Raw genomic sequence first — 24,857 nt, 5'->3', positions numbered from 1 at the left:
ATTAGATGTATGTTCTGTTATCTTCTAAACAGCATCAAAAAGCATATTCTGGAAAAACACTAAGCTAGCACATTTAGAAAGATAACACTTTCTCTTCAACAGTGTGAAAATTGTTAACAACTGTCCTGGTTTCAGTTAGGACAGAGTTAATTTTCCTCCTAGTAGCTGGTAGGGTGCTATGTTTTGGATTAGAATGAGAAGAGCGCTGATAACATGCTGATGTTTTAATTGTTGTAGAGCAGTGCTTACACCAAGCCAAGGACTTTTCAGCCTCTCTCTGTCCTGCTAGCGAGCAGGCTAGGGATGCGGCAGGAGCTGGGAGGGGACAGACCCAGGACAGCTGACCCAAACTGGCCAAAGGGGTATTCCATACCATCTGACGTCATGCTGAACAATATATAGGGGTGGCTAGTCGGGGTGGAGGGGGGGCCGGCTGCTCGGGGATAGGCTGGGCATCGGTCAACGGGTGGTGAGCAATTACATTGTGCATCACTTATTTCGTACACATTATTACTATTAATACTATTATTATTATTATTATTATTGTTATTCTTTTCCCTGTCTTAATAAACTGTCTTTATCTCAACTCACAGACTTCACTTTCCCGTTTCTCTCCCCCATCCCGGAGAGGGAGGGGGGAGGGTGAGCGAACGGCTGTGTGGTGTTTGACTGCCAGCCAGGCTAAACCACAACAACAACTAACCTGTTTCTCAATATCTTCCAACAAACTACTAGCACCCAGGCGAAAGAGCTCTGGCTTTAGCCACTCCACTCCCAGTTCGTCCTTCACCAGCATAAGCCAAGTAATAGCTTCTTTTGCCGTCCGAATACCCCCAGCAGGTTTAAATCCAACCTTTATAAAGAAAAAAGAAATGTAATATACATTTTCATTCATCACAGCCCCAGAAGAGCAATCAGCATTTGTATACCTGCAGTCTAAGTGTGCCAGTGGTGTATATAGCACATTCTGTTCAGTAAGTATCTGACTGCAAACAGCGTTAGGTCTGGACTAGTGCTGAGAGCCATCAGGCCTCAGTCCTCACTGTGAAAGACAGAATTTTTGCCCTGAGGGGAAGCAAGGGAGGGAGTAATACTTTTGACACCTCTACACTTTCTCAGGAGCTGGGTTTGAGAGAACTTTGCCCATAACACATACTAGAACAAGGAACGTAGGCAGAACCAGGGATATCTGCATATCACCTACTGCCCGTGTTGCAATCTAATTCCAAATAAATAACACCAAATATACATGCAGTAGTGTAACACCAACGATGCTGAAATCAGGCATGTGATGCAGCTGACTTGTGTGGAGAGCAGTGAGAGAGAGCTGCACTTTATAAAAAGCCTGTGTGCCACAGTTATACGTGATTGGGCTGTAAATTCAAACTTATTTGGAGCTTTTTCACTAAAATTTTCCAAATTTCAATTAAATTAGGTCTGTCTTTACCAGAAACTGAAATTGTTTTACAGGAACTGCAAAACTCCTCTCCCACCACACAATGGCTAAGCTTTCAGACTCTCAATGAGAGAAGTGTCATACTTGGTCAGGTGAACTGCCACGTATGAAAAACCTATCTTTAAGGTAAAGCATGCCTTGAAATCCATGATCCCATGAACCAACACTGAGGTGACCAGATGTGCACCCCTAACGCCAATCTTGGTTATGTGCCATCTACACACATCTCATTCTAAGACAGAGCTTGTGATGCACAGTTACCAAAAGCCTGGTCAAAAATTTTGTTGCTTGCATTAGCTCAAATGTTGGCAAGCAGCAGTTTCTTTTAAATTCATGAAAAATAAGAATTGGAAAAAAGCGTTTCTTCATTAAAGAAAATCTGAATATATACAGTAGCACATAGTGATGCTTTCTACATTTCCCTCTGCCTCACATCTTTACCTTGGGTAGTCCTTCACTTTAGCCTCCTTCTGTAAGAATTATTGTTCTGATTACTGTATATACATTCCTAAAACCTCAATGCATTGACAACTTCTTTGTACCTTATAGATATGACAGTAGAATCGAAAAGTATCTGTCATTTTAAATACGTTTGGCAATTTTTATAGCGATTTCAGGACAAACAAACATAGAATAAATCCTTCTCTAACACTGAAGCATTGTGATAACAGCATATTTCCAATAAGATTATAAAGAACTATAACAGGAAAGGCTTGATAAATCCAAAACACAAAGGCTGTGTTTTTGTGGACGGATGGATGCATGCATGAATGTATGCATACATCTGTTAACATTAGATTTCCAAAAGGAATTTAAACCACAGCAACTGGAAGAACATCTTCTAGACAATAAATTAAAATAGCGGGACTGTGTTTTCCCTCAGGAAGAGAAATCCTAATCAAATTCAAATTTAGACTTCTTCCTAGAAATGTTACAGCTCTTTGAGGTAATCTGTGGGAAAAACAAGTAAAATACAGTTAATAAGGCAATTAAAAACACCAAGCATAATTCCTTTCCCTTTTAGCAAATTCTGAAAGCTCTTTTCTTTGGAAAAAAAAAAAAAAAAAAAAAAGGCTGACAAAGAAAAGCCTGTCTTCTCCCCCCATTTACCATCTTTCCAAATGGGGCAACTGATTGCCATAAAAACGCAAAAAGGAAGGGGGGGTTATTTAAGTCAAGAGTGGTATAAAGTCCAGCTACCACTTCCCTGCTGTTTCACAGTATTTCATTATTTTGCTTAATAAGTTCATCTCCTCAAGAATTTTCTCTTCACCTTATATTATTAAAAGTAATAAGTTTTTCTGGATTGGGGGTTTTCCCAACAGAAAAACCAATTTATGTATGTCCTTCAATAATGACAGGAAAAGATTATTTCCCATTATATTGCACACTTTTCATATCACCACCGCAGCTTATCATTCAATAAATGTTACTCTGCAACTTGTTCCTTTCCTCGAAGAAATTTAATTTCTGTATTAACCTGTTTTTCCCAGCCAACGCCTTGCTAGAAAGCATCCCTACAGCAGCAAAATTAGTTTGTTCAAGATACCATTTAGAAATCTCTTGTCACTGATAATATTGTCTTCAGTTAATAAAGCACATGAAGTCAGTTTACATCTAATTCTCTGACATATGCAGACATAAGCACTCATTCTTAATAACACATTTTATACCATGAATACACCCTTTAAAAGCAAAAGGTGAATTCAATATTTATATCCAATTATTATATGTACAAAGCTCTGCAAATGCGGCAGAGCCAACCACAGCTCCTGTAAGTAGTACCTGTGCCGAGGCGAGTCACCTGGCCCAAGGGATCTGCCTCAGGTTGGCAGCAATGATGCTCCTGAAGAAGCAAGACTATCCAAGATGCTGGAGTTGTTGCATGGCAGAGATGCAGACTGGGGAAGGTAGGGGAGAAGACAGCCCAAGGATCCAAGCTGGCCTCATCTAGACAGCTACAGAGAGGAGAGGGACACACATCTATCCTGCTGTCACCTGGTTCCTCAAGATCCAACAGCCCCTGAAGCTATCTCAGAGCTCTCTCTCTATCCCACTGGTCATCCCATGTCCTAACATCACACCTCGAAACGCCATCTGTACAAGGGGCAGAAGGGTAAGCTAGAGAGGACAGAAAGTGACCCAGAAGTGGGGAGAGGGTCTTAGCTAAAGATACAGTCTCCTTCCCTGAGGCCTCAGGTGATGACAAAGCCTAGCGCTGAATATCTGCACCAGATCTAACTGGGGACCTCACTTGTCTGAGGATACGGGAGGCAAGAACTGGCTTAAGTCTTCCTGGAGAACCTCTTCTTTTCTCCCTGCTCCTCACTGCCACTGACCTCCCTTGACGGTGACCTGAGGGATAAATGGTGTAATGCTCTCTCAGTTGCTGTCCTGCTCTCCCTCCACCTCAGACAACAGGATCCAACTGGATCTGCCTTCTTGTTGCTTTGGAAAGCCTCTCTGGCTTCTAATAAAAGATCAGAATTTACTCTTTGGGCTGCCAGAACAAAGTCAGAAAATAGAGCTGTGTATATTGGATGGACTCTCTGTGGCTATACATTTGTATAGTTCCGATGAAGTTTACAGGAGCATGCCAATCACTGCCAGCTTGAGATTTATTGAGATGACGATTTAAATTTCTTAAATGGTGAAACAAAACTCAAAACCACATGCAACACAGGATGTATCAAGACTGTGTGAGCTTTTAGGGAATTAACTGACAGTTAATCAAGGGAGGAAAGGCAAAGGTGTATTTTGGTTTGGGATTTTTTTTTTTTTTTAATTATTAGCAAATGGAAAGAGGAATACAACAGAGAAGTCCCACTGCCCATTACCTACTGCTCTATAGCCATGGAAGATAACATATGCAGATTTATATATTCTGCATTTTGAAGATGTTCCAGTCTTATTTCCTTCTGAGTAAACCTGTTTGGTCTATCTTTAGAAAGGTCACAAGAATTTACCTTGCTGCCGGTTTGCCAGTAGAATTCTTTAATGGCTCGCATCATGACTACTCCGACTGGAAGGGTTGCATTTTCCACTTCCTTTCCTGTAGATGTCTTTATAAAATCAGAACCTTAAAGGAAGTAAAAAGCTTTGTGATAGTTTTAGAATAAGCCACTGTGCACATATGTAGTTCGTGCCCTCCAAGGATGTCCTCATCCTTCACAGCAATTACGAAGCATCCCTTTACACGTCCCTGTGGTGTCGATATTAACCTTGCACCAGCTGAGGCTGGAACAGGAAGGTGAGTTACTCATCCGGTTTCTGAGCTACTCAGACTTCCCAGGGTCTAAATGAACACCTCAACTTTTAATTCTTTGCTCTAGCTATCGCACTAACAATCTCTTCAGGGCAATCCAATATATTATATGTTCCTGTATGCACATTCAATATATACATGTGTTACATCTGCTACACACACATAAAAGAAAGATATCAGATTAACCACAATAAAGCAAATGATTTCCTCTAAACAAATGTTGCGTATAAATCAACATTTTAATACTTACACAAGGATCTTTCTGAATAAAAACAATTTTCATCAGATTTTTAATTTCAGTTTGCATCCATTTAGTCTCATATTTCTAGTCTAGTATCATATCTCCTGCAGCTGTTTAAAGTGGAAGGAAAGAAATCCCATGTGTGTTTATGAAACCAGATGTGTAATACTGTAAATAGGGGGAAAAGTCCTTTCTTATGCATTTTACAATTGTAACATTGCAAATTACTATACTTAAAGCCATTGTCTGATATAATACAGTAACAAGGTCAAAAATTCTTATTTAAAGAAGGAGAGTTAGCCTTGGCTTAATTTTTATGTTTTCTCACTTTTATACAATATTCCTCACTGTCTTTCCTGAATACTTGTGTTCTTGTACATTCTTGCTGTTCCGGTTTGGCTTAAAATGAATCCAGGAGCACAGTATTGCGAAAAGCTAAGAAACTAAGAACAACAACAACAAAAAATGCCTTGCAGTGTCTGATGCTGCACTGACACAATACAATGACAAAACTTCTTTAATTGCATTAGGGCATGCTTCACCCCTGGGAACCTACTTCTTAGAAAAGGTGTACCGTGGGATCATTAATTATCAAAAGTAATTGGGAGGAGAAGAGGGCTAATTCAAACACAGCATAGTAGTGCATCATCCACTTAAGTCAATTGGAACTGCATCTGCTTCCACTTCAGATTTGGCTTAGGGTCCACTTTGTCTCTTATTTGAATGATGATGCCTCTGTGACATCCCCTAGAGTAAGAAAGGGAACTTTCACTACTGGCTGCAAGTAAGGAGTTGCCTAGACTACGTTTTTGACGGTGTGCTGCGGCATGCTCCAGAGAGCTAGCACATGGCTAGATTTTAGCCCGTTGGGAAGTTGAGACAAAGCCAGGCATGCTTCAGTATCCTGCAGTTTAAACATAATTGAACTGTATCACTAACATTGTCTCCTCTAAGACCACGGCTCTCTCTGTAGGCTTCCTGCCTAGGCATTGGTGTTTAAGTTGCACGACATTTCCCATTCTAAACAGAAGCAACTACTCAGGAAACAAGTTCTAACTCCAGCAAAGTTGCAGCTTGAAAAGGAGGCAATTAAGAGTTGATTGAGCTTTACAAAGAACTGAGCACATATGAGAGATAGTTGAGTTATATATTTCAGAGCTACTCCCTTTCAGAGAGACAGTATGGACATCTGATAGTCATGTTAAAACAAATAACAGTGGAAGTGAAACTTTAACAATGCCAAATTATATTTTTAATTTCCCTTTTAAAATGTAGCACTTAAAGTCCTTCAGCGCAATACTTTTCATTTTTTCTAGTATAAGGTAAGTCAAAGCTTTTATAAGTCTTATAATTACAAGTCTCTATGGTACAGTTTCATTAAAAACTTTCATTAAACAACAGCTGCCCTTGTATATGGTCTTCTAATCAATTTGGTCAAACAGAATGACTTCTAATCAGCTGTTGATAAAAATAGAAGATGAAATTTTAATTCTAATAGATTAACCACAAACTCAAGATAGTCTTCAAAATCCATCTAGCTCTATTCTCCCGTGGATTTAACGACTATTCAGCAACTCATTACTAAATAGAACAAGATGAACATTTTCCAGTTCATTAAAGAAATGTACTATGTATTTTTGCATTGTCCTCATGATTCGTTACAGGGAGTCTTAATTACAAGATAATGGATAATGGTTATTAAATGCAGACTCCAGTAATGAAGCTCTATTCATTTGCAAGCCTCAGAGACTGCAAAGAGGGGAAAATAAAATTACTAGCTTCAAAAGATTAACGGATCAAATTATTATTCAATTTTGAAAATCTCATTCAGACTTCATGGAAACAAGAAGAGATTAAAAACTAGTATTAGTACAAAAGTAGTGCATTTATATATTTATTTTTAAATAATATCTTAAGGCTATTACCAGAATAATCAGCTTTAGATGTGATTATTAGACAAACATACAGCCAATTTAGTAGCATCCTCTAACAATGAAAACAATACATTTTTATTTCATGAACAAATTCTATTTATGATACAAGAGCTTCCTTGCAGGACTCCAGGCAGCCTCTCACAGAACTCGGAAGATGCACTCTAGCAGAGAGCACCACAATGTAACATATTATTAGTGTGTAGATTTCAGTAATGAAAAGGGGGATTTACAAATCAACCACTGCCATAAAAAGCAGCTCATTAAGTAGAATTTATGCCAGCCTTGTAATAACAAAAAGCATTTCATCAATTCTATTTCTTACTCATGTTTTCAAAAACAAGTCTAAGGAATGAAGTTCAGCAGGAGTATCATTTGGAAATTTAGGTGATGATTTAGAAACCAAAATTTATCATGCATCCTCTCATCTTCCTATGAATGTATACATGCAAATATCAAGGCTGACATTAAAATATGTCCTGGGTCACTTTCCCCTTCCTTAGGGTAGGTTACCTCATTCAGCGAAAAATTAAGTCAAACTTACAAAATGAGTTTATCGGTGTAGACTTGTAGACCAGTAAGCCTGGAAAAGGCCACACTTTTTACTCTTTTCCAGTGTGCAACCACAATAATGCATTACCTTTCAAGGCAGTGAGTCAGGCACGACTCATTGAATCACTAAGGAGTTCAGACATCAAAGCCCTTTGAAACACAGCAGCATTAGATGCCTGTTTCAGCTTGGCTTGCTGCAAACCCAGTAACCCACCTGCGTGGGATGCTTTACAGCACCAAGGCCCAGCAAACATTGCTTTCGTGTAATTGGAGACAGAAATCTGTATAAACCAGAAGAAATGTGACCACTGCCAGTCTGTACAGAGAAACCAAGTTCTCTGCACAGTCGAGAGCCAGGCCACTTGGGTTGCGGTCACATGCCTTGTGACATCAGCTAGAGTATTTTTTTAAGATACTAAAACCCTCTTCCTTCGCTCTCTCACCCTACACACACACTTCAGCCACTGCACTCGACCAAAGGCCATTTAAAACAAGCCAGTTGAATTTGCACATGCTAAATTAAAAGCTGTGCCTTCATAGCTTGTTGTGTGAATCCACACCTAAAGATTAAGATGAAGCCCATTAAATTTATCTATCCTAGATACTCATAGGGCCCTATTTACTGTTGTACCTGACTGTAGTGCTGAGGCATACAGAAAAGAGTGACTTGCCCAAGGCCTCTCAGCAACCATTTGGCAGGGCAGGAATTGAACGTCCTGGTCTCCTGAAGGCCAGAATAGAGCAGGCACGACTGGCCTATCCCATTGCTATTCCCTCTGTCATCTCAAAACACCACAAAGCTTCCCAGTCCGCCTAAAAATGAAACACAGCACGAGAATCAGAGAATGTTATTTAGATTAGAGCATCCAGGAAATGAATTATGGTTCCATAATTAAGCAATAAGCAATAATAAGCAGTATAGCAATTGTAGAGTAATCACAACCTTTTGGTTGTGAAGTGCTTCAAATGCCCTTGGGGAATGATTATCTTCTGATAACTACAGACTCTGTGTTGTTGCCTTACTCTTAATGAAGAGCAAAGATACATCTGGCAGTTCCAAACAATAGTTCAGAGACAGGCGCTTGCAGAGGGACAATTATGCCATACTACCTTGTACGTACTTGCAACGAGCAGAAATGTATCTTGGTTGCTGCAACTCAGATATAACAATATATGGCAGCACAGGGTGAACACATGCCCACAAGACTTCTAGGAGTAGTGGCAGAGAGTCATGCTGTTGAGGGGACCTGCGTAAGCCCCTGCTGTTTGTACTGACAAAGTAGCAATCATAAAATAATACATTATCAAATATGCATAAAGTTGCATGAGCAAGCCATCTTTTTATGAGTACCTAAAATAAGGGTCTTAAGATTCACACGTGGTTACCCCGACCAGGGGCTACCAGGTTATCAACTCACTGAAAATGAGAGGCAGGGCAAGGTACAAAAGGCTAATGAAGTAGCTAATTCTTGTTAGCTGAAGCATCATAATAGTCCCCCTACATGTCCTACAACTCCAGTTGCAAGATAAAAGACATTTCCTGCTAGCTTAACTTTGCTATTGAGGAGAAGAGAATACACAGCTGTGACGACTCACTTGAGCAGGAGCTCACTGAGTAGCTTGAACTCCATCACACATGGCTACACTGCCAGACCACTTATTTAGGTACTTATGCATGTTTTCATATGCTGGTGTCTAAGCTACCATTTTTGAAATTGCTGGCTTATAACTTGGTATTTTGTGAACTTTTTCTTTTTTCCAATTCTTTTCTGAAAAGTACCTGTATGAGGAAGAAAAAGAGTCGCATCATGGGGCTCCATGTCTAATGTCTGTTTACAAATATGACAACCTTTCTAATGACCCATCCTATCATCTCAGCTTGGTTTTCAAGACTAGAAATGGATGCTTCCTTTCTTGTACACCATCTCTGGTAATAGGCGATCTGCAGGCCAAATGATGCCCTTAGGAACACTTACGCACGCACACAAAGGGACAAATTATTAAGTCCATACTTAAGCAAAATTCCCTGTAGATGATCTCTGAAAGAATTCAGCATTGCTGAATTATGCATAGCTTGCTAATGCACTATTATAGTGTCTACCACAGGTCTCCATAGGATACTATTTCTTAATTAATATTAGTTTCTTGTGTGTTCATTTAAAATGTGTTTCTTGAGAAGGTTCAAAAGAAAGATCCACACCACCTTCGTCACTCTGCTATATAGTATTGACTTTTGTTGTTTTTAGAACATTTCTTCCAATCCAATTCCTATTGTACACAGTGAAAGAGAAAAATAAGTAACTGACATGTGACATGCTCCAATCTCAAAGGCCACAGCTGGGATTGTCAATGGTGGCTCTTGGCTTTGGCTTCAAACCACACTAAAACATATGAAAAAGATGCTCCCAGTCCCCTACCATATTTCCAGGCTGGGATATGGCACGGGTGCAGGATTAGTACAGGCAGTTGTGCATCAGTCATTCCTTGTCCTCTCCAAAGAAGCAGCAGCAGGACATTTTCCCAAGAGCAACTACTGGGACCACATGGAAGCTTAAGGAATCCCTATATTGTTTTCTGCTTGTTAAATTTCATGCTCCTTTACTGAGATTTTCATTTATACTTATTCAAAAATGTGTACCGTGCATTACACTCCAGGGCTTTACAGTAATGACCTATATTAACCTTATTTTGTTTTGCAGATGGCAATACTGAAATTGGTTAAGCAGTTTGCCTAACGACACGTGACGAGCTAAAGGTAGAAAGAATAAATAAATCAATACATCCCAACACCTAATGGTAGCTTTGCAATTATCACTGAGAAAAAATATACCTTTCCTCTCAGCTTATCCAGCCGTAATGCTTTTATCCTTTACAGACAACGGTGTGGTTTGCCACTTGCCTCTGGTTTTGAGCAAGACACAAAATACCAAAATACTTGAAGAGCCAAAGAACCACAAACAACCTCCCACTCCCCAAAAAATCCCCAAAATAAAATCATTCACAAACTACACTGCAAAGCTGGCAAAAGGATGTTGTTACTGATGAGGGTAGGCACAGCACTGCATAAAATCTAGTGGAAGTGCACTGCAGCGCAGGAGAGCACAGAGCAGCAGACCCGCTCCCTCTCATTGCCACCATCATCTTCACTGTTACGCAGAGGTGACCTACAAAAAAGGCAGTCACATCTTTCAACACCTCATTCCCATTCTTTGCTGCAAAGATAGCGATAGCTGAATTCTGCAGCTCACCCTAACATCCAAAAGTCATAAATTGCATAAAAAAGCTAAAGGTTATAAAATAACACATTGTCTCTGTACGAGGACATTGACGTAGCCAGGGGCTATGAGGGGGAAGGTGACCTTTCCCTGCTCTGGCAGAGTGTTAGTATCACACGTTCAGCAGCTACAGGTACGATGGGTGTTTGAGAAGGAACCATTGCATTCATTCTCATCACTTTACCCGTGACACACTGGTTGCTGCTAAGACAAGTTGCTGTTCCATTACAAAGCCGCATAAAGGTTGGCCTCTCTTTTCAGATGAGATGCAGACACTCAGGTTTTCAACACCCAGCCATGTGCTTGTACTGAGCTGAGTCAAAAAAAAAAATGTGGGAGAAGCTAGATTTGATTTGAAAATCTCACCCATTAAGCTTCCTCTACAAACATTGAATTGTATTGCATCATTTACTTGTTCACACTTAAAATAATCTAAACAACATTAAACTATCCTAAATTGTGATATAATTAAAACAGTAATGTTCTAGGTCAGGCTTTTTCCCTGATGGCATTCCTGGCTTTGGATCAATACAACTTAGTCTCTCACAATGTTGCCTAGTACATGACATAATAAAAATTGTGGCTAAAGCCCTGATATATCTGCCAGTAATAGCACTACGACTTGGAAGTAAATAATAAATATGCATGACTGTTTGGAATCACAGCACTACATGGCATATCGCATACCATATTTTAGCAACCAGATATAGCTTTGTGCTTTTTAGTGTTGATAGCAACTCTGAAACAAATATGTTAACATTAAGTCAGGTATGCTTACATATTGTCTATTAGCTTGTAACAAAATTACTCAAATTGAAAAAGAGCTTCTTAAAATCCATTTGGAGATACTCCATACTGAACAAAGCAACTGGAAAATTAGTCTACTTTATCAAGATTAGAAGGTGCTATGAATTTTAAAGATTTTAAAAAAAATACATAATAGAGCCAAAATCATGACACTTCAATGTCATTTTGAGTGTTTTCCAACACTTCATGATAAAAGCAGTTTAAGATTCTGTTCCGACTCTAACCTAGAGGAAGGCGCAATTGATTTTTGAGATTTAAAAGTCATGTCTTAATGCCACAGTCAGAATCTGTCCAGCATTCAATTCTGCAGTTCAGCCACCTATTTGTCATGCAGAGGACAAACTGCCAGCATCAGCTGCTCATCCATACTGTCTCCTACATATAAGGAGGCAGCTAGCACAGGTGGAGGCTTCTGTAGAGCTTTTTCTGCACCGGGGAGATTTCCAGTATCAAAGGAACTTCCCAAGAGCATTTTGGGGCCAATGTCCTCCCTTTGGATTTGCGTGAAAAACACGAAGTGCTGGGTCTCACCAGTCTCCAGTTTGTAATGTCTTTGTTTCCTCCTGGCTTTAAGAAATGATATAGAATAGGTTACTTACAGGCTTAAATAGCAAGCTGAACCTTCCCCTTTCAGTAATCATGTGATTACTAGGAAAATGTTATGCACTTGGCTTAGTTTTTATGACACTTGAAAGTCTTCAATACCATAAATTTATGAACATGTAGACTGCCACCACAGCAGGTGTTGTTCTCCTTCTGATGCAACAAATATCAAAAGAGGAACACCCTGGACGGACTTAGTTACCAATAATGTAGTGTATTTCAAGGCAAAATTGTTAAAATGGCAAGTGTCACCAGCTATTATTTCTTTCTCAATTACTATTATTTTTTATAATATTACATTTAATATAAGGAGGTTGCTACCCCTCAGAGTGCTTCGTTCTTCTTCTCCCACGTTGATAATTTGGTATCTGGCAAAACTGCAAAAACCAGTATGTGTAGGCCACAGCTTGGGGGGAGAGTTTCCAGTTGCTAATGGATGTTTTCACCACTGTCAGGAGGGCTGTCAGTTTTGGTATTCAGGGTGGCCTGAATATCAAAAAGCTTGCCACCATAACAAACAACAACAACAACAAAACTGACTGTGCAGCCACACTCTGAGCAGGAAGCACCTCTCTGTTGGGGGAAAGACATACAAGCTTCTGTTTTTTTTTTTTTTTTCTTTTTAAGAAGTCTCCTCTCCCCACCCCACCTCCTCCCTCAGCTGTATTATTAATGATGCTTACATTGCAAAATTACAATTTTACTTCAAAGGGATGCTTTGTGAAGGCATGTTGGTGATAAATTGTCAGACTTTTTTGGCATAAGGATCTACTGAGAGCTACTTTTAAAAAAATGAAGAAAATCCAAAGAACCCTTAAGCACCATCAGAAATAGGCAGCAACTTATAAAAAGGTATTTAACATGCTGGAGCATTGTTTTTCTCCCTCCCCTTTTCAACCGTCCATGTCCTGATCTGGTCAGAGACTGCAAATACAGTGAGCATCTCAAACCAAAAGTACCAAAAATCTGGTTAAATAACTGACTGTTTTTTGGTTAAAAATAATTGGAACCGATACAGAAATGTGCATTTGGTTAGTCCACTGTCAAAAAGAAGATATTTTAATCTTCAACTCCACATGCTATATGTTTTACTTTTTTTTTTTCCAAAACCTACACTAAAAATACATTATCATTTTGTATATTGTCATTTCATCCCTCTTACTGAAAAACTGGAAATGAAAGAAATCATGTGTCAAATTCTCTTTGTGCTAGATGTACGTATACTCACAGGTATTATTGGAGAGTTATTAAATGTCACTATTCATTGAGACATGACATTTAATGTCTTTCTTACAGAAAAAAATAAATAAAATCTGCCTAAAGTTCGTATCTTTGCATGGAAATATTTTAGAGCCTTACTTTGATACCAATGGCTTCTTCATCCACACTTACCAAAAATGTACTGTCTCCCCTCCCCATATGAACTTGGTCCTAAGCACGCTCAGTTTAGATCACACAGAAGATAACAGCAAACAAAGCTACCCAAGGCTGAACCCCAAAGAAACAGATACTTGACTTGGTAGACTCTAACCCAGTAAACTCAAAGCCTTGCAGGATCAACGCTTTCAATTATGACTTCTAATGATATCTAAATTGGTATTAATGTTTTTTGCAGTGACTCAAATTATTCTGTCAAGAGTGGGATCATGAGACATGCTACCATGTTTTTTGTTTCCATGCTTAATCTAAAAGAAAAATACAAAAGTTTAAACATGATCTGTACTTTTTAATAGCAGGTGCTTTTAATTAAGTAAATTTAGACCATGCTATGACACTAAAATTCAGGACGTTTAACAACCTGCCACTTGGCTCTTCTCCCCATCATCTGTGTAGAGATGTACATAGTTCCATAAAGCAGCTACTTTTCAAAGTTACTGAATCACAACTGAAGTCACAAGGAATTATGTGTGCTCAGCATTTCTCTGCATCAAATCAGATATACGTATATTTATATATTTACATTGAAAAGCACTGGTCTGAAGCTCAGCATAGCAGTGCTGCATGTATCTTGTCCATCAGCTAACCATAATATCCTCTTTGCTAGCCATCTTCTTGTGCTTTAAGACACCCAGACATTAGCCCAAAGCAGAGATCGATTGTCTCCATTTAACTACATATCTTTTCAAGCTTCCTGTGATCAAAATGACTGAGTTAAAAAAAACAGCTACTAGTAACAGGAGGCTGTTTTTAACCAGCAAGCTCAGGTGGGTCCGTGCGTGTAGAGATCAGAGGAAGATGCTGCTGCTGCATGCTGTTTGCTTCTCCAATGTGAATTTATAAAGGGACATGGAAAGTGCAATATCAAGTAAATTATCAAGAATTAAAAGGATTAAATTCCCAGGAACCAATGAAGTCAAAGAAAAATGGAATATGGATTCAGCCCTAAAAAGATAAAATTATTTAACAACTTATTAAAACAGTTTATCATCGTAATTAAAATCCAAGTGCCTACAAGAAAGTTGCACAAGAAAGATAATTATTTATGAGGAGACTTTTAAAAGCCATTTATTGTGAATTTGGGAGAGAATCAGTCTGAAACAGTTGGTAGTAAAAAGAAACTGTTTGTTTATTCATAAAACTTATTTTGGTCTAGCAAACCACTCAGAATCCCTAACATCTGCTCAATGGCAGCTGTAAGTAACATTAGGAACACTCAGCCAATTTATATCTTTCCTTTTTATTAAAAAATAAACAGGTCTTTTTAAATTATTCACAAGTAAATTAACATAAAAATCAGTGCTGTAGCAACTCACATTTTGTGGAAAGGCGTCTGCAAGCTTTGTATAATCATGATGATCTAAACCTTTCTACATTTCACTGACTACTTTAGTCTTTATGTGATGTCCCACCTAATTTAGCAAATGAAAACGTAGAAAACCTACAAGCCGTATCAGTCACAGCTATGAATAATACAGAACGCATCACTGATGCCTCAAATGCTGTATTAGCTGCCTCCTTCCAACTTGAACAGATTCTAGTCTTACCTTCCCTTTGCCTTCCACCATTTAAAACCTTCTCTCACGCAGTCTCAGCTCCTCTCTTATTTCTGTCTTTCATGAAACAGACCTTAGACAATAACCTCAACTGGCACAACTGTTTGCTGAATTATTGCCAAGTAGGGAAATGCAGCAGTGTTAGTAATTAATAATTCTTTGTAATGAAAATCTGTAGCATTTCTATACATACATTGCTAAGTGCTCTGCATGTTCCTGTGTTCCACTGCAAAAATAGTGTACAAAAGGCACAGGAACCCCGTCATCCCTCAAGATTTCTCTGTACCCAACACACACACACATACTTAAAACAAACAAACAAACAAACAAACAAACAAAAGCCTCTCTTGAACATTTCAGCAGAAAAATACATTGCTTCCTTCCTAGGTTTCTCTCATGCATTCAGTTCTTACTTCCTAATAGGAGCAACTCTCTGCAAATGAACTCATCAAGTAGTTCCAAAGCATGGAGTAGCTATGTTTATTTTACCAGGATTTTTTGGTTTTACTCTTAAGCAGCAAACCAGTATTTCTGCAGTACACTCTGGAGACAGTTAGTTTACAGCTAAGTGAGCTGTAATTCTATCCCAGGCACTGGAAATCACTGGAAATGGCATAGCTAAAACAGCACAGAGTCCATCCAGCTGAAGGTCCCTGGGGAGCCTGCCTTGAGGCTGCAACTGCGCTACAACTGTAACTGAGCAAACTGCTGTGAAGCTAAATCTGGTTACAGCCAGAGAAGCTGCAAACAGTACCTGATTACAACAGGAATATAACCAGTTACCTATTAACAGCCTGTGCATGGTGTCTTGTTACCAGAGCACTACACGAAAATGCTGCCCCTCTCCTCTTGCTGGGGACTAGAGCTCACGAGAAACGTGGCACCCCCTTCCATCACACCCCACCAAGCTGCTTTCTCATCGTGGGGCTTGGGTTCATTTCAAAGCTCCATTTATGTGTAAGGCTTTGCATTTTCTTTGAGCTCTCTACATGTCCATTTTCCAGGACCAGTGGGAAGACGGCTTTTGAAGATGCATGATTCATAATTTTGTTTTGCATAATTTAAGTCTAATGTGCTGCATGGAATATGGAACATTGCCATTTGTTTCCTTTCTGGTCCTTTAGAGATGAATTAACAAATCTTGATAAACGACAAAATTTTACCTCTGCAATGTTTGGGATAGACTGATAAGTTGGAAATTGGATTGGCAGTGTAGCTGCAAAGGTGACAGAAGGAAGACTTTTTGTTTATAAAAACGCCCAGGCATAGTCAAGGAGGAAGTTTTTCTACATTTCAGATTTACTGAGAACTCAACTTGAGAAATCAGCTGCAGTTGTACACTGCAGGGAAAGTCACTCTATAGCACAAATGCTAGAGGGGGAGAAACATCAAAGGTGCAACAGACAATCAGATGTCAGATCCCTGTTGACTTGCCATGAAGGCTATGGACTTTACTATCATCTTTGTCTTTGAAAATTTCCCTCAAAAGCAGGGCTTTTACAGGAAGCTCTGGAAAGCTTCTGCGGTTGGGTAACAAAATAGGCATGGTCAAAAACTAGAAACTGACTTATATGAGAGATGATAAAATTAAAAACTAACATTTCAAAAAAGGAATATAAACTAAATAAACAAACCAGAAATGTTTCCCAGAGGTTGAAATTCCAAAGTATCTTGTCAAAGAAAGTACACGGTTTGCACTTTGGTAACACAAATCAAAGGAGCATAGAAAGCCTGGGAGACAGACTAAATAATAAAAGTACCTACCAAGGAAGCCCAGGTCCCTTCACAACTCACCAAAAATACTGCAAGCAAACACTGGGGCAAGCTGGGAAAAGCCATGAAGCGATCTTTCCAAACACCACTGAAATAAGCACATTTCTGAAGAATATTGCTATATAATATTATCATATTCTGATAGAAACATTTTCCTTTGAAAAAAAGGTCAAGAAACTCTACTAAGATGACCTTCTGAATTCCAGTTAAAAACTTATAAGGAATGGAAGCTGTTAAATATAAGCTTAAATATTTGCAATTGAATAATCAATCCTGTTTAGCTCAATAAGGAACGTGTTTGTAGTGACACGCAACACAGCAGTTAGCTTGGGTATTCAGCCTGTTCCTCTGAACTTAATGAAGTAACACCTGGAAATACAGTGTCAGCACTATTAAAATGTGATCTGTTAAAAGTTAGTTCGTATCTTTATACTGATCTCAGTATTTTTAAGATCCACTTTATTGGTAAGGAAACTATCCATAATCTCCTTAGGACTAATTTGTTTCATATGACTAATTTTTGTCCCATTTTAATATCTCAGTATGGAACTCACTTGTGTTTTGTGTCCACCTCTTGGTACGCTGCTTTGTTTTTCACTGCATTCCTGCTCCTTATGAGTAAATAGGTTTGTTCAAATGAGTATCTAGAGAGTTTCAAAATGGCCTCTTGATGTTCAAGATCACATATTCCCGGTGTATTTTTCCATTCAACATCTTTCTGTTTAGAAGTCTAATTTCACATTCTGCTATGATGGGCATATGCTTCAGAATAATTTCATATCACACAGGCCTGATCACAAAGCCATGCCACCTTAAAAGCAACACAAAAATCACAGGGCCTATAACTAGTAAAAGCATGCTGAGTTTATTTCCACATCTATATTAAGTTGCTGTTAAGGGACTGAACGTTCTAACTGGTGTTCCTACTTGCAATCTCTTAAAAGATACTTTAATATTTCATAAGACAATTTTGTATAATTGATAGATACGGTAAATTAAATATTTATTTCTATTTTTCACTTGTTTAGTAGAATTTAACACCTGCTCCTAAAACAATAAAAAAACAGCCTGAAATATCAGAGAAATAAATAGTACCCTGTACATCTATTGATTTTACATAATATTTCCATGTTTTAAAATTACATTCTCTCAAACCATTACCTTCAATACCGGAGCTTCACAGATGCAAAGTTTTTTGCTATGAAGCCGTGTTATTTTGATGGCATGTTTGACTAGAACTATTCACTGTGCAATGATTTCTGAGTCTGAAGCGATATGAAACTTCAAAAGTTTTAACTCAAATTCTAACAAATTATTTAACATAGAAACAAGGTTTCATTCATGGGGAAAATTAACGCAACAGGGGTGCTTTCTCACCTCTCTGCATCAGTTGTTGTAAATTGAAAGTATACCATTTAGATATTCCTTAATTAACATGCTCTGCAAAGACTATCAGCAAAAGAAAAACACTATTCAGGCATTTAGGATAGTTTGTTAAAAGAAGGCTGACCCCTCCCAGCAGTATGTCACACTGGCAGTACATGCCTACTCACTGTAACCTATTTCACACCAGTTTCAGAGGTTGAAGCACAAAGAATAGCCACTTTCTTATAAGTCAAGTAGCAGAAATCTGTGCAGACTAGGGTTCAAACCCTTAAAATACACCACAGGACAGTGGAAGCCCACAGCACCTGTCCATGCTTTGAAGACCTGTGTTGAAGAAAGCATAACTTGTTATATGATCCTCACTGATCCCGCTGTCTCTGTCTTCTCTGAGATCCAGTGACAAGTCCTGGGGAGATACCAGACTCCTCCCCTACACTTTCTTGCAGGGGCATGTTGCTCGTTCCACTTTGCTCAGTGAAAGGAGAGCACCAAAGCATTAATAAAACAGACATACAGGAGGCATGGCAACCCTCCTCCATTTAGAAGAACGTTTTGTGTGGAGTGCTGTGAAAACATCTGAAGGGAGATGACCTCCCTGCTGCTACAGACCGTGCCAGTCAGTTGTGCAGTGCACGGTACCATCACCCTCGAGTACCATGGCAAGCTGTGCCAGCTCCTGCCTCCACTGTAACTCCCAGAATTGGCTCTGATAGTCAGAAGCTCTCTCCAGAAAATTTCCAAAATTTCTCTTGCTCAAACTTCCCCATTTCAGTTGTGACCAAGGGTATTCCATCTTCATGCACAAACAAAGGAAAATTCTGCCTTCTAATGAGAGGAATACGTTTCTGCTTCTATCGTAATTTACTAGACGTCACAGAGGTCCTATGAAATGCTCAATGTCAGTTTTATGCATGGAAAAAACAGAGAAGTTAACTGAGTTGTCAAAGGTGATGGCAAGCTAGGAATCATTGTGCTATTTCAAACAATCCTACCCATCTTCTGGTTTCCTAACCTAACTGTATTATTCTGTTGGGAGGTGCTTGGAAATAGCACAGTTTCTCTTTATAAGTGGGGAATGGGTGGCGGGAAAGTAAAGTAGCATTGTAGATAACACAAAATCAAACAAACACGTATATAAAGAGCAAGATGTCAACTGTTTTTGCATCGGTATGTCTTCTTTGACTTGAATAGAGGCTTTATATTGGTATTTCTGATTACAGAACACCATTAATAGAATAGGCTTTCACAAAATTAGCAAACTGAGTCACCAGGCATCCTGGTATGGCAAATATGAACAACCCTACACAACCATCTCCCCCAGGTATGGCTGTATAGACAAGCACATGGTTCAGTAAGCACATAAGTAAATGCATAACAAAACGTGGCATTGCATGCATATCTGGGTTTCTACCTTAAACCACAAACAAATGAGGCTTTACTGGATGCACTACAACTCTTGTCCCCTCAAAGATCCTATGTACTTCAACATTTCTGTTTCTCTTGCATATTACTTCTATCCTCTACTTACCCATATAGTATTCTGTTGCTCTTTTGACTTTACTGAGAAGATTTTCCATTAGAGCCCACCCAAGTGTTTCTTAACCATTCCTTCACATTCCTTCATTTCTGATTCCCTATACATACATAATTGAGTTCCAGACAGATTTTTAAGTCTCATTTTGCATTCCTTCCAGATCTGCTTTATGCAAGACCAATACTGTTTTTGTGTTACTACTCTTTGTGTGGATCCTCATCAGTAATCCAGACCTGAGGATATTGTGATTGCATTGTTAGAACTTTTCAACTCCAAGCTTATCTATCACGCCTACATTATTTCTAGTGATTAGCTGCACTATCACTGTTAAGCTTGTAGGCAATTACATCGTTTAAGGGAGCATCCTTGTACTGCCTTTCTGAACATGCAGCTATCTGCATTTTTATACTACCGGCTTTTTTCTTCTTCTCTTTTCTCCCCACTCTGTACTAGAATAAATCGAGTCACTTGTTCCTGTACAGATCTCTTTTATACAGATTATATTTAAAGACTTTCCATGTTGCCAAGAACATCTTTTGATCTAACTGCTAATCCAAAACCTTTTTTATTCTATATCAACATTCAAACTTTTGAGGCAGACTGTGTTACTCTGCACTGCTCTGTATCTTGTTTTTTCCACAGCATGTTTTATGCTCGTTCCTTGCACTGAACTTTTGGTGATGTTAACCAGAGCTGTGAACATGCAGAACGACTGCAGACTATGCAGAATGTGAGACATCTGCTGCAGCAAACAGACAGTAAAGTTATCAGCAACCTTAGTGTTAATTACTGTCCCAATGAGTCTCTTACAGCAGCCATACTGCGACCATTTCTACATTCCAAGGCAGTAACCAAGGCTATACTCCTAAACGTACCTGCAACACTGCATCTTCACAACACAACGTGCTGAAGCAGTTCCAATTCTGCAAGTTCAAATTTATCTAAAAATTCTGAAGGAATGGGCAGATCTTTGGACAAACGAGGTACTGTTTGCATGTGTTCAGTCAGAAGACAGCCAACGCAAACATCGTATTATGCACTCAGTAAATTGAAAGAAATTCAGAAACGTGCTGATGTCCATGCTAGATCTAATCTGTACCGCCAGAAGATCACAGTCAAAGCAAATTGGGATTATTCTCTACCATTTGATAAGGCAGGTGGAAAAACTTTCTCTGCACTGTGCTTTGTTCTCTGAAGACAAGCAGTCAATGCAAGAACACATTGCATTCCAACATCTACCTTTTCCTTCCAGCCAAGCCAGAACAGCAAGTAATCCATTTTGCACCTTGGACTCACTCTGAGTCCTGCTTCGTTGGAGGGAGAGAGGAATCACCACCAGACTGTGACTGAAAAAGCCTTAGGCACCGGTCAGACAATCAGTCCTCTTCCCATATATTCAGAAGAGTAAGGACTTACTAGTTTGCCCCCGGCCCTACACCAGTAAATCTAAACACCATCAGTCACCCTGGAAAGCACTCAAAGCCAGTTCACTTCTGTAGAAAGGAATTGACAGTTTTAACCTGGTCTGCTTCTAGAACATGACAGCCACTCATTACTCCTCATTTCCAACTGTCCCTTTACAGGCCAAAGTGTGCCTTTTACCAGTACACAGCAAACTCAATACAGTTGGTTGTGTTTCGGATGTATAAAATAAGACACAGACTGGAATCTTGTTTCCTATCTGCTACCCAGCCTCCTGCCCTGCTTTGCTTTTCATTTGCTCTGGGCTTTAATAACTACCTTGTTAGTATCAAATTACAGCTGAAGCTGTGGACACATAATTAAATCAAACTTGTCTTTAAGCATAATGCAGCTCAAACACTACTGAAAAGGACCCTCAACTTTTGGTACGAGCATGGGATTTAAAGCCAGGAACTCACAACTGATCACAGCTTGACTTTTGACCCATCTGTTATGATCTTTGTCTCATACTTTACAGAGCTATTGTGAGATTTATTCTGCTAATGTCTGTATGTACTTTGAAGACGTAAAGTGCTAAGTATTATTACTTATTCAGTAGTCTTGTTTCCTACATTAGTAGCATCTGCACGAAGCATGCCTAGCTTTTCAATCAAATTTTGCTAGTTTGGTCTCCTCTCTTTTTTATTTCTCATGAAACATTTGCTTGGTAGAACCTTTGCTTTGGACCATGCCAGTCCACGTCCAGCAGCAGGAAATGCATTCCTAACACTTAGAAGGCTGCTAGCATGTTTAAAGCCATACCATCTAACCTGGCTCCAAACAAATCTTTGCAAGATAGTGTTCAAAATAGCAACAGTTATTGGTACCTCAGAATTTGCGTTCACATTATTCATGCTAAAAATGTGTCTGCAGCAATATTAACTACAGTATAAATACCTTATTTAGAGCTGAGCTAAAAGCTTTGTGTAGCTAGGCATTATTCTGTGATGTTCCACAGCACATTTCCTGGACTCTCCCTTTAATCATTAAAGTGTTATATCTTTTCTTAAATCAGAACTAGCCTTTTGTGCAGTGGGACGTTCTGGTCTTCAAGATTTTTGAGGAAACCTCTTCAAGCAGTACTCCCGTGTCCTGTCTTTTCTTAGGGGGAACCCTTTTGCCACTAGTCTCTGCTTTTAGAGACAAAGATCGAGTCTGACAGCCCTCAGCCAGTCTCTCCCTGGATCTAAGCAAGGCCAGCCTATTTCTGAAAATGATTTATGAAAATGAGTGTGTATTAACTGGAACCACTGCAATAAGGTAGGTTGAAGACTGGCAGAACTGATAACGGTTTCTCCTAAGAACTGCAAAGCACATTGTTTCTTCACTGTTTAGCTCTATTATTTCCTGCTCACTTTGGAATTAACAGTATCAAAACATCTACAAATTTCTGTGGGCAGATTCCATGTGTTTTAATTTTCTTCTTCTAAAGAAGGTTGCCTCGACCATCTTTTGATACTTTTTACAGGCTTCTTTGTGCTAGCGACTCTAGACATTACTTTGTTTTAGCACTAATTCATTCCCTTTCTAAATTCAATTTTTATAAGACTTAGTATCTCCACTTATTCGACTAACTGCTTAATGACCTACAAAAAATTATTTGAAACCCATATGTTTAGTAGGGCTGCAGAAGAGCATACATCACTCCTTCCTGATCTTTACATAGGTACTTGTTTAGTGATTTATAATGAAAACAAATATCTTTCATATGTCACTGTTTTATCTCCCTCAGCTTCCCAAAGAATGAGGTAAAGGGAGATGTACTGTGGAGACCAGCTTTGACAGCTAAAAACAACAGAGGAAGTTTTCACTTTTAATGTAAAGTATATTTACTTAGTTACTTCTTCCACCTCTCCTCCATTTGTGTATCTTACTTAATACAAATTCTTATATAGAACAATTAAGTTTTTGTAATTAGGTAATTTGGTTAAAACATGATTTTCCAAAATACAAACCTTATATATACTGAAATATGCAATTAAGTCATCTACATCTTTATTGAACCTTTCCCTTCCCACTGCCATCTTATCATCTTTCCCCTCCTTGTCTGACTTCTTTGGCAGTCTATGTTTGTTTCCAAAAAAAAAAAAGGCCTCTCTGCAATAATAAAACTGCATACAAGCCCTGTTTTTATTTTCTTTTCTCTCTCTCTTTTTTTTTTTTTTTTTTAAAGGCACCAAGGTGAAGAAACATGGTGTAGATCCCACTAGTACTGGGGAGCCAGGCACTCCCATTTGTGTTCCTCAGAACAGTTTCTTCCGAGAGGCTTCAAAGATGCAGATTTGATTGTTTTCTGTAGAAATGGACCTGACTCACACAAGTGTACACAAGACATTGAAAACCACTGATTAGTTTGCTCTGCTCAGTGTCTGGAAACTTTCTGTCAGAATCGAAGATGCAGTGAGTTACCCTTGGGAAGCTCATGCACTCAGATTCACCATCAACACCTCAAGAAGCTCAAAAAGTGGCAGTGGACATTACACACAACGACCAAAAAAATCCCTGATTCATTGCTGAGAATTGATCTCAGTCAGCTTTCTGAAATGTGCTCCTTTGGTAGTTACAAAGAGCCACTGATGCGCAGTCCTTACCTTCTCCATTCTCTCCTCCTTAGCACTGCAAGAATTATTCTTGCCAGCTGACTCACTGTCCTTAGAGGGCTGTCAGCCTCTTCCAGCACAGCACTCAGAAATAGATACTTAAATATTCCAGAAGAATTTTTATCACATCAGTCAAGTCGGTAAAGGGTTGGTTAAAAGAATTTAAGAGAACTGGGTGTCTGTTTCCATTCTGATGTCCTTCTCCCTATGCACTGCGCTAGAGAAGGAAGAAAAAGTAGACATGGTACTTCAGAGATAAGGTTTCAGACACAGGAGGAGCCTAATAGAGGCAAATGATTATATTTGCTTCAAATAGAGGCAGGTTATTATTGCATTCGCTGTGAAGCCATACTTTTTTCCCCCCAAAGTTCTGGCAGGTTCAAGCATTAGCAACTTGTACACAGGCATGTTGTACAAAGCACGTTTTCTACAGCTGACCCCTGCCATCAGTGCACTGCTGGGATCTGCATGTCTTGCTGGGCTCAGGCTCTCACTGGGGTGCAGTGAATGGCTTCCACCAAGTCCTGCAAGGACTGTGCTTCAGAGTACAGCTACAGATGTGGCCCATGCTAGCACTTTTGAGTACAGACGTGTGCAGGCACACTGCCCCAGCCTGAGCATGGCCCTTAGTGTTATCTTAAAATCCCAGCATTATCTTAAAAATCCAAGTGGAGGGGCTGACCTTTTACCTTTTGCCATACCTTTTCAAGTCAGTTATAGAATCATCTGTGCAGCTGGCTTCTCCTCCAGTGGCTGAACCCCCACTTGCTAGCTGAATCAGACTAAATATAACATGCTGTTCTTCCCAGCACACACCCATCATTCCTTAAGCCAGCATAAGGAAGCCTGTATACAAATTTTGAAAAGTTACTCGGGAGAGGAGACATCTGCATTGCATTCCCTGCTCAGTTAATTGCTTTGTGCAAAGCAGAGCAACTTTATCAGGAGGGACTGAAAACCTTAATGGCAAATACACTGTA

The 24,857-nt window shown here is 39.2% G+C and overlaps 1 protein-coding gene across 2 annotated transcripts in view; it reads right to left on the bottom strand.

The window, feature by feature from the left end:
• Positions 1–24,857, bottom strand: part of DERA (deoxyribose-phosphate aldolase) — a 55,288-nt gene that overhangs the window by 3,950 nt on the left and 26,481 nt on the right. Inside the window, exons 7-8 of one of the 2 annotated variants that reach the window (XM_040563813.1) lie at positions 4,423–4,535; positions 704–853 (exon numbers count right to left, since the gene is read on the bottom strand). In XM_040563813.1, the coding sequence (XP_040419747.1) occupies positions 704–853; positions 4,423–4,535 (263 nt within the window). Of the gene's footprint in view, positions 1–703; positions 854–4,422; positions 4,536–6,857; positions 12,095–24,857 lie in introns of those variants that run through there. The other variant, XM_040563824.1, reaches the window with a different exon arrangement.

Source organism: Cygnus olor, chromosome 1, assembly GCF_009769625.2.
Source record: "Cygnus olor isolate bCygOlo1 chromosome 1, bCygOlo1.pri.v2, whole genome shotgun sequence".
Classification (NCBI taxonomy): Eukaryota; Metazoa; Chordata; class Aves; order Anseriformes; family Anatidae; genus Cygnus; species Cygnus olor.
This window is presented reverse-complemented; position numbering and strand designations above follow the sequence as displayed.